The 13,413-nt window shown below is 47.2% G+C and overlaps 1 protein-coding gene across 3 annotated transcripts in view; it reads right to left on the reverse strand.

The window, feature by feature from the left end:
- TET3 (tet methylcytosine dioxygenase 3) overlaps positions 1–13,413 on the reverse strand; it is a 78,834-nt gene that overhangs the window by 24,228 nt on the left and 41,193 nt on the right. For all 3 annotated transcript variants that reach the window (XM_060786944.2, XM_067470733.1, XM_067470731.1), the window contains one exon: positions 1,642–4,147. In XM_060786944.2, the coding sequence (XP_060642927.2) occupies positions 1,642–4,147 (2,506 nt within the window). The remainder of the gene's footprint in view (positions 1–1,641; positions 4,148–13,413) is intronic.

Consider the following 13,413-nt stretch of genomic DNA (forward strand, 5'->3'; position numbering starts at 1 on the left):
TCTCTGGCTGGATGGCCCTCTCTTGGTACGGCTTTGGTTGTGTCTTCCTGCCATGCTGAAGGGAATTGGACTGGATGCCCTTTGATACTATGATACTATATCTATCTCTCCTACATATCGTTTATATACGGTATATTGTATATATCAATATCTGAATCATGTCTATCTATATCTCTGACTGGATGGCCCTCTGTTGGGAGGGCTTTGGTTGTGTCTTCCTGCCCTGCTGAAGGAAATTGGACTGGATGCCCTTTGATACTATGATACTATATCTATCTCTCCTATATATTGTTTATATGCGGTATATCAATATATCTATATCTGAATCATATCTATGGCTGGATGGCCCTCTGTCAGGAGGGGTTTAATTGTGCCTTCCTGCCCTGCTGAAGGGAGTTGGGACTAGATGGCTATTGATACTATATGATATTTATTACATATATCGTATATATATCTCTCGATTATATCTATGGCCGGATGGCCCTCTTTCAAGAGGGCTTTGATTGTGTCCTGTCTGGCAGGAGGGGATTGGACTGGATAGCCTTTATGGGTCCCTTTTAAATCAATGATACCATATCTATTATATATACATATATATTTGAATCATATCTATCTATATCTATGGCTGGATGGCCATCTGTGAAGAAGGCTTTGTTTATGTCCTGTCTGGCAGGAGGGTTTGACTAGATGGCCCTTCAAATCTATGATACTATATCTCTCATATACGTATATATGTGTGAATCATATATATCTATCTATATCTATGGCTGGATGGCTCTTTGTCAGGAAGGCTTTGATTATGTCTTCCTGCCCTGCTGAAGGGAGTTGGACTAGATGGCCTTTAGAGATCTCTTCCATATCTACGATATCTCATACATACATACATACATACATATATGAGAATCATCTCTATTGATTATATCTATGGCTGGATGGCCCTCTGTCAGGAGGGCTTTGATTGTGTCCGGCTTGGCAGGAGGGAGTTGGATGTGGTGGCCTTTGATACTATGATAATATATCTACCCCTCTCATTCATTCATATATATATTCATTCATATATATATTCATATATATTCATATATATATATGATTATATATATCTTGATTATAGATATATAATCTATAATCTGCCTCTGATGGCGCAGCGGGTTAAACCGCTGAGCTTCTGAACTTGCTGACCAAAAGATTGGCAATTCAAATCCAGGGAGCAACATGAGCTCCTGCTGTTAGGCCCAGCTTCTGCCAACTTAGCAGTTTGAAAACATGTGAGTAGATTAATAGGTACAGCTTCCGTGGGGAGGTAGTGGTGCTCCATGCAGTCATGCTGGCCATGTGCCCTTGGAGGTGTCTACTGATAATGCCGGCTATTTGGCTTAGAAATGGAGATGAGTCCCAGAGTCAGACATGACTAGACTTAATGTCAAGGGGAAACCTTTACCTTTACCTATATGTATTTTATTGTGTTATTTTTTGATTGTGTTGACCGGGCTTGGTCCCCATGTAAGCTACCCCGAGTCCCTTCAGGGAAATGTTGGCGGGATAGAAAAATAAAATTATTATATATTATTACAACAACAACAGCAACAATTATTATTATTATTATTATTATTATTATTATTATTATTATTGCCAGGGACTCACCTACGCAGTCACAGGTGGGGAACTCGGCTTGGGCCCGCTTGGCTGGTGTGTCCAGCAAGCTCTTGGTGGGGGTGTCCAGGTACTTCAGGGGGGATTCCAGGAACCCGCTGAGGGTGGGCGTGAGTGGCGGAGGGACCTCCCCCTTGGTCGGGGTCCCTTCCATGGAAGCTGCAATGTCCCCTCCATTTTGGTTTCCATCAGAGTAAAAGCAGGTGGTGGAGAGCACCGTGATAGCACCAGAGGATTCAATCTTGATCTGTTTGGGGGAGCGGGGCCCGAAGGGGCTCTCAAAGGGGAACGGCCTGGGGTCCCTGGGACCTTGGGAAGACCCTTGCTGGTCCTTGCCATCAGACCCTGAGCTGACTGGAGGCTCCGGGGAGCGACATAGAGAAGACCGCAGCGGCTGGGCAGCTGGAAGCGGTGGCCCTTCGCCTAAAAGATCAGGATTCTGAAAGCCGAAGCTGTCTCCGAACTGGGCCTCGAAGTGCTGGATGAGCTCCTCCAGGTTCTCCACTGGAAGGGGGTTCTGGGAGAAAGGGGAAGGTTCCGGGGCTGGGGGGCCAAGGGGGGCGGGGGCAGCGGCAGAGGAGCAGGCCAGGTTCTCTGGACACAAGCCCTGGCCACCTCCGTCTGGCATTTCCTGAGTGTTGGGTCTGTTTTCAAGTAGCTTCTGCAAGGGGGACCGCTCCGGCGGGGTCGGCGTCAAGGGGGTGCAGGAGGGGATGGAGGTTGCCGTGGAAGTCGCCTCGGAGGTCATGGCGGCGGTGGCAGACATAGCAGAGCGACACCCCTCCAGGCTGATCTGCGCCAAAGGCAAGAAAAGAGGCTGGACGTCCTTCTGCTTCGGCCGCTTGATCTGAACCGCTTTCCGGAGTGGCTTTGCTGGGCTGTTCTTCTCCTGTGGGGCCTTCCTCCTCCTCTCCTTAGTTGGCTTCTCTGCTGCCGCTTTGGGGAGCTGCTGCTGGGGTGGGGGGCTGGGAGACCACCAGGCGGGCAGCTGCTCCTGTCGGATTGGGGGTCCTTGCGGAGGCGGCGTTGGTGTTGCCGCCTTCTGCTCCGAAAAGAGGCTGCGCTTGTGGTGGAGGTGCTGCTGCAGCGCCGTCCTGGTCTTCTTGTGGAAGTTGGGCTCCTGCAAGAGCTGAGAGAGGTGCGGGCTGCAAGCGGACGGCCTGCGGTAGCCGGCATTCTCGTCATTCTGTGCTGGCTGCTCCTCATTCGCCATGGCCACCCGGCTCTTTTCCGGCGGCCGCTTGAAGACAGCTTGCAGGCCCTCCATGCCTGCGCTGTCCAGGAGCTGCTCCAGGTTGGCCATGGGGTCGACGCTGAGTGGCGAGGCAGTGGCGTTCAGGCTCCAAGGGCTGCCCCTCGCCCTGGCAACCTCCTCCTCGCCCCATATGTCAGGGAAGTCTGCCTTTTGTGGAGTGGAAGCAACATTGGGGAAGAGACCCGTGGGCTCCAGGTGACCGTTGCAAGGATCAAGGCGGTAGCGGCCCGTGTCCTGAGTGACCTTGGCTCCCGACGTCCAGGAGGAAGGAGACGAAGATAGGGAGGCCCCCGGGAGGAGGCGTTGGCCCCCAAAGTGTGGCTTCGAAGCCGGATACGCACCCGAGGCAGACCCCGATAGCACCGAATTGGGGCGGGGGGCCGGGAAAGGAGCAGTCTTGGGGGTAGCCTCGGGGAGGACAGCCGAGAGCTGGGTCAGGGCTTCGATGGCGATGGCCGTCTGGAGGCTGATGTTCTTCTCCTTGGCAATGCTGAGGGCACTCTGGGAGAGGGGCAGGGCCTCTAAGGGGCACCGGGGTGGCTTCTCCTCAGGGGCCGCTTCCAGGTTAGTAGCACCGTTGCTGAAGGGGGTTGGGGTCACCAGAGGGGCTGGGCACAATGGCTGCGGCTGAGATGGTGTCTGCCTTCCACTGGCTGACCGGATTTTCCTCTCCAGCCACTCCAGGTAGTCCGGGCACTCGGGCCCATCGCAGTTGCAGTTAGGGGGCTTGACACCATGCCTGGCCAGTGCCAGGGCTGCCTGGAGGGCGCTCAGGTCCTCCGGTCCGTCGGGTGCAGCAGAGGGCCCCGAGAGGCTCTCCCCGGCCTTCATCTCGGCGTTGAACTTCTCGTAGAGCCGGACACTCAGCAGGGAAGGGGAGGACAGAGGGGGCAGTCCTTGTGAGGACATGGCTGCTTCAACTGCCGCTGAGAAGGCCACCAGGTTCTGGGCATCCTCCAGGTTGGCATTGCAGGAGGAAGAGGAGGAAGCAGGGGGTCTTCCATGGTTCTCCCAGCTGGTCACCTGATCAGCACATAGGCCACCTAGCCAGGAACCTCCATCAGCCAGCATGGTGCTGCCTCCTCCTCGTCCTCCTCGTTCTCCTCCTCGTCCATCCATCCGCTCCCCTCCGCCGCCATTGGTCAGGCCTCCGCTCAGCCTCCTTTCTTCAACCTGGTGAAAGGGCCCCTCTTCCATCTGGCCTGTTGGGGGTCCATCAACCGAACTGCCCTCCAAACCAGTCTGGAAGACAAAAAGGAGGGAGAGGAAAAGACAAAGGGTGAGCACCAAAAGAACTGAAGGACAAGCGAGTCTCTTCCATGGAAACAAGAGAGTAAAGACAGAACCCAAATGTCCACACCTTGGGTGGGGTCACACTTGGTGTCCTAAAGCCTTTGGATGTGGAGCAGAAGCACATACCATGGTGGCGACAGAATCAATGTTATGACTATTACAATGAGCTGAGCATAAAACACAGCAATGTCCAAACACAAGTCAAGGAACATGAAAGGCACTGCAGACTAATAGACCGGAGAAGTCAGCATTCACCCAAACATCCAAATCACTGCTCTTTCTGGATGCCCTAGTCATCCGCAAACCCAATCAACAATTGGGCCACACAGTTTACAGAAAACCTACACACTGATAGATACCTACATAAAAACTTCAACCATCACCCAAGTCAAACTGCAAGTCGCTTCTGGTGTGAGAGAATTGGCTGTCTGCAAGGGCGTTGCCCAGGGGACGCCCGGATGATTTGATGTTTTATCATCCTTGTGGGAGGCTTCTCTCATGTCCCCGCATGAGGAGCTGGAGCTGATAGGGGGAGCTTATCCGCCTCTCCCCGGATTCGAACTTGCGACCTGTTGGTCTTCAGTCTTGCCAGCACAGGGGTTTAACCCACTGTGCCACCGGGGGCTCCATAAGCGACTTGCAGTTTCTCAAGTCACTTCTGACACAACAAAAAAAAAAAAAAACCCAAGTCAAAAAAAAAGAAAAGAAGAAGCACAATGTGTCAGCCCTGGCAGAGCGTACAAAAAGAAGACCACCTTCTCCAAGGTGAACCGAACCACCTCAACAGGGCTCTTCAGGCCAATGGAGACTCCACCACAGAAATCAGAAGAGCTGCAAGACCAAGAACAAGCCACAAGAGTCAAGACAATGATCCACCTGAAGGAAAGGTGTTCTTGCCATACATCAAGGGAACCACTGAATGCAGAGCTAACCCGAGGAAGAAACACAACCTACAAACTATCTACAGTCCCACCAAGAAAATCCAACCAATGCTTCGTTCAGCAAAGGACAAGAGGGATCCTCTCACCTCTGCAGGCGTCTCCTGTATACTATGCAGCTGTGGGCAAGAAGTCTCTATAGGGACCACCCAACGCAGCAGCATTGCCCAGACATGAATCAAGGAGCATGAAAGGCACTGCAGACTCATTCAACCAGAGGTCAGCCATAGCAGTGCAGACCACCTGATGAGCCAACCTGGACACAGAATACTATTTGAGAATACAGATATGCTGGACCACTCTCACAACCACTATGTCAGACTACGCAGAGAAGCCACTGAAATCCACAAGAAGCATGTGGACAATTTCAACAGAAAGGAGAAAACCATAAAAATGAAAATATGGTCACCGGTATTTTTAAAAAAACTCTAAAATCAGCACAGTAAAGAAAGAACAACACCCAAAAACAAGGGAATTCCAGACAAGAATCATTCAGGGCAAGAGAACACCTCCAAACAAAGGATTCCCACGGGCAGCAGGCAGCCAGGCTTTGAAGCTGCAAGGCCATTCAATGCTAACCAAGGTGGCCAATGGCAATATTCACAGTTGCCTCAAGCAGACAAGAGTTCTTTCTCCCATCCTGGACATCATTCCACAGATATATAAACCCCACTTGCCTAGTTTCCAACAGACCTCACAACCTCTGAGGATGCCTGCCACAGATGTGGGTGAAACATCAGGAGAGAATGCTACTGGAACATGGCCATATAGACTGGAAAAGTCACAGCAACCCAAGCTAAGCATCCCTTATCTGAAATATCCCCAAATCCAAAGAGGTCCACCTGTGTGGTTCAGAGAGCGGCACCTCTGCTTTCAGATGGTTCCGTGCACACAGACTTTGTTTTTGGCCCAAATAGTATTCAGCGTGAAACTACATTCAAGCTATATATACAGCATGCATAGGAAACAGGGGTGGGTTTCGTATTTATAGGCTTGGGTCCCATCTCTAAGATATCACATAATGTCCATATATGGAAGGTACCCCAATACGGAAAACTCCAAAATGGTGCAAATGGCAGGTACAATGTGTGCAAAACCCTCACCTCTGGCTTATTGACAGAATCCAGAAGAGATCCCCAGAGGATATCCAGTCCAACCCTCTTCTGACAGGCAGGAAAAACACAAACAAAGCCCTCCTGACAGACAGCCATCCAATCTCTGCTTAAAGGCCTCTAAGAAGAAGAAGACTCCACCACCCTTTCTGAAAGTTTCCTATTTGTTGCAGAACACATTTCTGGCCCAGGAAGGAGTCATAGTGAATAGTGATTTCTCTGCTACTAAAGATATCGAGAAAGGAACATAGGGGGCAAGATACCAGCCTTCTGACCCACAGTCATTTTTTCTGTCTGCAGAGGAGCTACTCAAGCGACCAGGACAAGAAACGCAGGCACGAAGGCTAAGCAGACCTATGGAGGAGAGCCAAGCGGACGCCGCCAACTGATCCCTGACCGACTTGGAAGAGACTCAAGCAGCGGCCGGACTGGCCTCCTCTGCCCTTCCCTTCAGCACAGACCAGTCTCACCTGGAACCTGTTTAGAATCCTAGCGTCGGAAGGGGACACCAAGGACCACCAGTCCAATTATTCTGGCCTTCTGACAGATGGCCACCCAGTCATGGGTAAATACAACTGACAGAGAGATGATAGATAGATAGATAGATAGATAGATAGATAGATAGATAGATAGATAGATTATGATACAAAGATAGATCAAGGAATCCTAGATTTGGAAGGGAACGTCAAGGGCCATCCAGTCCAATCCCTTCTTCCCTTCTGGCAGATGGCCACCCAATCATTGGTAAATACAACTGACAGAGAGAAGACAGATAGATATCAGATAGATGATAGATAGATAGATAGATAGATTATGATACAAGGATAGATCAAGGAATCCTAGATTTGGAAGGGAACGCCAAGGGCCATCCAGTCCAACCCCTTCTTACCTTCTGACAGATGACCACCCAGTCATTGGTAAATACAATTGACAGAGAGAAGACAGATAGATATGAGATAGATAGATAGATAGATAGATAGATAGATAGATGATAGATAGATAGATAGATAGATAGATAGATCTATCACACACACACACACACAGACAGATAGATCAAGGAATCCTAAAGTTGGGAGGGACCACTCAGTCCAACCCCCTTCTGCCAAGCAGGGGGACACCATTTAATGCCTCCTGACAGATGCCCACCCAGCCATAGATTTTTTCTCTTTTCTGTCTTGGTCGGACCAAGTTATCATGAATCACACTGTTTCCCATTTTGGACACCACCATGGAAGGGAGATGTTGACTGGAATCTGTCCAGAGGAGGGCTACTCAAATGATCAAGTCTTTGGAGAACAAGCCCTATGAGGAGCGGCTTAAAGACCTGGGCATGTTTAGCCTGCAGAAGAGAAGGCTGAGAGGAGACAGGATGAGGGTTATAACTCAAGATGTGAGGTGATGTCATAGGGAGGAGGGAGCAGGTTCATTTTCTGCTGCCCTGAAGATTAGGACGCAGTGGAGCAATGGCTTCAAACTACAGGAAAGAAGGGCATTCCCCCTGAACATGATGAAAAACTTCCTGACTGTGAGAGAGAGCCATTCAGCAGTGGAACTCTCTCTGTCTACCCTGGAGTGTGGTGGAGGCTCCTTCTTTAGAGGCTTTGAAACAGAGGCTGAATGGCCATCTGTCAGGAGTGCTTTGAATGCAACTTTCCTGCTTCTGGACAGAATAGGGTTGGAATGGATGGCCCACCAGGTCTCTTCCAACTCTAGTATTCTATGATTCTATAAAACTTAGTTAAACAGCCCTTTTGTAGAGACATTTGCCCAACAAGGCAGATATAAAATGAAGGAAGGAACAGCACCGGATAGAAGTTGGCGCAGCAGTGAATCCATGCTGCAATTTGGCCTGAAAGAACTATCCAATGTGCTGAAACCAATACGGAGGAATTGGGCGTCACCATGGGGAAAGCCCTTTAACGTCCAGCCTAAAACCATGAGCAGATTCACCGCACAAACCCGTCCTTTGCTCACCACAATCTCTGGGGATGAAATAGCTAGAAACCCTTCCAGGAAAGTCAGGTCCAAAGCAGCTCGGGTTCTGCCCCAAAAATGGAGCTCAAGTTCCAAAGGGTTTCTATGATTCTTAAATCCTCACCTTCATGATCTTAAAACTGCTTGGAAGGGAGAAACCAAAGGCGAGGAGACCCAGCTGAGTGTTAGATGTCTAGCGTAGTGTCTTCACTCTTCTCTCTTGTTAACGTTATGCTTCACTTTTGGGGGGAAAATGGTGTTCTCCTATGAAAGGGAATGTGTTGCTTTTTTAAACGTTGCGAGGTTTTAAGTTTTGCCTGTCTTTCAGAGGAGGGCCGCAATTGATACAGATTCATAGATTTGTTTAATTTTGGGTTTATCTCTGTGTTTTAAATTGTTTCGATGTTAACTTCTATGTTTATATATATTAGGTTTTAATTCACACACTGTTATGTTTTTTAGCTGTTTTGAGTGTCCTGTGGTTAGGAAGAAGAAGAGAAGGAGGGAGTAGAGGGGATGAAGAAGGAGGAGGAAGAAGAGAAGGAGGAGGAGAAGAGGAGGAATAAGAGAAAGAGGGGTAGAAAAAGAGGAGGAAGTACAGGAGAAGAAGAAGAGAAAGAAGAGGAGGGGAAGGAAGAGATAAAGGGAAAGGAGGAAGAGGAGGAAGTAGAGGAAGAGGAGGAGGAAGAAGATGAGGAGAAAGAAGAGGAGGGGAGGAAGAGGAAGAGAGGAAGGAAGAGGTAAAGGGAAAGGGGGAAGAGGAGGAAGAGGAGGAGGTAAAAGAAGAAGAGGAGGAAGAAGATGCGGAGGAAGAAGAGGAGGGGAGGAAGAGGAAGAAGGGAAGGAGGAAGAAGAGGAAGAGAAAGAGGAAGAAGAGGAAGAGGAGAAATAAAAGGAGGAGGGGTAAAAAGAAGAGGAGGAGGAAGTAGAGGAGAGGAAGAAGAGAAAGAAGAGGAGGGGAAGGAAGAGGTAAAGGGAAAGGAGGAAGAGGAGGAAGAGGAGGAGGTAAAAGAAGAAGAGGAGGAAGAAGATGCAGAGGAAGAAGAGGAGGGGAGGAAGAGGAAGAGGGGAAGGAGGAAGGAGGGGAAGAGGAGAAATAAGAGGAGGAGGGGTAAGAAGAAGAGGAGGACGAAGTAGAGGGGAAGGAAGAAGAAGAGGAAGAAGAGCAGAGGAGGGGGAGAAAGAGGGGGAAGAGGAAGAGGAGGAAGAAGAGGGAGAGGAGGGGGTAGAAGAGGAGGAGGCAGAATAAGTAGAGAGGGAAGGAAGAGGAAGAAGAGGAGGAAGAAGAAGAAGAAGAAGAAGAAAGAGGAAGAAGAAGAGGAGGAGGAGAAGGAAGAAGAAGATATAATTTCAAATATAATTAATCAAAAAGGCTCCGCAAGGAGAAAAGAGGCAAGTCTACCTCATTCTAAAGGCCGCTCGATTAATATTACCTCTGCTGCCCTGATTTCTAGGAATACAAGAAGCGGCAACAAACATCACCTGGTTTTGGCAAGTCAAACCTATTTCATTGACAACAGAGATGTGGAAATGCTCCCAAAGGGAAACGATGGCTTTTAGGAAAAGGGAGTGCAGGAAAATGAGGCCTCTGTGCCTACAACTGTTTTGGAGCCCCAGACCATCTCTGGACAAGCAGGTTCCTGAACCATCACCAAATGTGTCTCCTCCCTGTTGCAAGGACCCATATCACCTGGAAAGCAGGCGCAAAGCTCCCGTTTGGAGTGCCCTTTGTGGAAGGCATTGCTTGGGATGACCTGTAGAAGGAAACCAAATGACCCAGGGCTTGAGAAACCCAATACGCCAAGAAGAAAGACTTTATTTCCCAGCAAAAGAGATGCGGTGCAAATGTTAGTGATCTGTGGAACTCTGCCACAGTTCCTTGAAACACAGGCACTCTTTCGGACGCGACTCAGTCCGATCTATCTGGAAGTCTTCCCTAAGACTTCCAGATAGGAGGAGCTTCCTTTCAAATGCTGTTGCCGGAAGACGTGGCTCCGCAGCACGTGGGCCTCCATGCTGTCCGGGCGTTCCAGAGGGAAACGCATATTGCAACCACCTTCCCCCAAATACAAGGCCACACTCTTGCTCCGTGACCTGACAACTTTGGAATAATGCTTCGGAGATCTATGGATTTGTGCCTCAAAAGTGCCTTTTGATTCAAGGCTTGGCAGTAGAAAAGTCTGAATTATCCTTCAAAAGTCTCAGCTGAAATGGGAGAAGGGGGTGCCACATACGATGACAACAGTGATAATGATGTTGATGAGGATGATGGTAGCATTCAGCCAAACTGCAAACTGGGCATCAGTACCAGCAATGAAGTAGGCTGTACTCTTACAAGCCAAGGAATGCAATCCAATGCAAACAACAACAACAACGATGAAACTATTCAGCCAAATTGTAAACTGGGCATCACTCCCAGCAATGAAGTAGACTGTCCTCCCACAAAGCCCAGGTTGACAATCCAATCCAATCCAATTATTATTATTATTATTATTATTATTATTATTATTATACAATAACAACAACAACAACAAAAACGAAACTATTCAGCCAAATTGCATACTGGGCACCAGTCCCAGCAATGAAGTAGACTGTCCTCTCACAAAGCCCAGGTTGACAATCCAATCCAATCCTATTATTATTATTATTATTATTATTATTATTATTATTATTATTATTATTATACTACAACAACAACAATGAAAGTATTGAGCCAAATTGCAAACTGGGCACCAGTCCCAGCAAGAAAGTAGGCTGTACTCTTACAAGCACGGGATTGCAATCCAATGCAAACCTCAGCAACAACAACAACAAATTGCAAACTGAATAGCAGTCCTGATAAGAAAGTAGGCTGTCCTCTCAAAATTCCAGGATTGCAATCCAATCCAATGCAATTGTTATTAGTGTTGTTATTGTTATTATAGAACAACAACAACAACAACAATGATGATGATTATGATTAAAATATTCAGCCAAATTGCAAACTGGACACCAGTCCCAGCAAGAAAGTAGGTTGTACTCTTAAAAGCACAGGATTGCTAACCAATGCAAACCACCACCACCACCACAACAACAGCAACAACAATGAAAGTGTTAGCCAAATTGCAAACGGGGCACCAGTCCTAGCAAGAAAGTAGGCTGTCTTCTCACAAAGCCCAGGATGACAATCCAATCCAATCCAATCCAATGCTGCCATTATTATTATTATTATTATTATTATTATTATTATTATTATTATATAACAATAACGATGATGAAAGTATTCTGCAAAATTGCAAACGGGGCACCTGTCACAGCAAGAAAGTAGGCTGTACTCTTATAAGCACAGGATTGCTATCTAATGCAAACTACCACCACCACCACATCAACAATGAAAGTATTCAGCCAAATTGCAAACTGGACACCAGTCACAGCAAGAAAGTAGGCTGTATGCTCACAAAGCCCAGGATGACAATCCAATCCAATGCAATTATCATCATCATCATCATCATCATCATCATCTAACAGTAACAATAACAGCAACAACTATGATGAAAGTATTCAGCCAAATTGTAAACGGCACCAGTCCCAGCTAGAAAATAGGCTGTCCTCTCACAAACCCAGGATTGCAATCCAATCCAAAACTGCTGCTGCTATTATCATAGAATCATAGAATCAAAGAGTTGGAAGAGACCTCATGGGCCATCCAGTCCAACCCCCTGCCAAGAAGCAGGAATGTTGCATTCAAATCACCCCTGACAGATGGCCATCCAGCCTCTGTTTGTTGTTGTTGTTGTTGTTGTTGTTGTTATTATTATTCTATAACAAGAACAAATTGCAAACTGGGCACTAGTCCCAGCAAGAAAATGGGCTGTATTCTCACAAGCCCAGGATGACAATGCAATCCAATGCAATAATAATAATAATTATTATTATTATTATTATTATTATTATTATTATTATTATTGAGTCTCATTTATCCTACATAAATGGGCTGGCAGAACGTTGAATCAGTGAAAATTCTGGATAATAAGGAGGGATTATTATTTTACAAATTAAGCACCAAAACATCATGTTTTACAACAAATCGACAGAAAAAGCAGTTCAAGATACAGTAACCTTCTGTAATAATTACTGTATTTACGAATTTAGCACCCAAATATCCCAATGTATTGAAACAGCTATGGATCTGGGCAGGAGGCAAACTGTGTTAGATAATACAGAACATTGGATGAACAACGGTTGGATAAGCGAGGCTCTACTATATTATTGTTGTTATTGTTATTATATAACAATAACAACGATTATGAAAGTATTCAGCTAAATTGGAAACTGAGCAGCAGTCCCTACAAGAAATTAGGCTGTCCTCTCACAAGCCCAGGATTGCAATCCAACCCAATCTAGCTCTCATAGATGGGACGCATTTTATTTGCTTTGAGCAGAAAGTGTGTCGAATCTGTGCCTTGGCTTCGGACGCTGCTCACGGTCTCTCCTCCCCATCCGCTCCTTTGTTTCTTCCCAGCAAGAAAACCTTTTGTGCATTCATTTGCCTGCCTCCCTTCTCTCATCCCAAACCCACCCACTTAAATCCTTGCAAAAAAAAACCCCACCATCAGCACAAAACCCTCTGGTTTTCCTTCGTCTTTTGCAGACAAAGATCCTCCTCCGGCATCAAGGCCTCCGATTAAGAATCTGCTAATCTGCAAACACTTTCCTGTGGCTAATCGATCTTGGAAGAACTGACACACATACACACACACATACATTCATACATACATATCCCTCTGGTTTCAGATTATTTTTCACATCTCCCCAGAGAGAAAAACAATGCAAGGGAAGGTCAGACTCAAAAATCTCTCCTAAAACTGTACAGAAAGAAAGAAAGAGTCAGAATTCCAGGGATGGGAAGAATGACAGCCTCTCTTTTCTGCTGCGAAAACCGAACATTCCTTTTGTATTTTTTTTTTTGGCCAACTTCAGAAGGAAAATCCCTCCTGGGATTTTGACCAAAGTTCCACAAAGTTAGCAGCAGCCCGTTGTGGTTCTGTGGAATGACAGGGAAACTCTGCTGCACAGCTGCAAGGCTCAAAAGGGGGGATTCTTCTTCTTCTTCATCATCATCATCATCATCATCACGAGACAAAGCCCAAAGCTTTCCAGTCCCTCCCTCTTTTTGGGGGGGAGAACAATTCCCTCTTTGATGATTAAGGGG

Source organism: Anolis sagrei, chromosome 7 (assembly GCF_037176765.1).
Source record: "Anolis sagrei isolate rAnoSag1 chromosome 7, rAnoSag1.mat, whole genome shotgun sequence".
Classification (NCBI taxonomy): Eukaryota; Metazoa; Chordata; class Lepidosauria; order Squamata; family Dactyloidae; genus Anolis; species Anolis sagrei.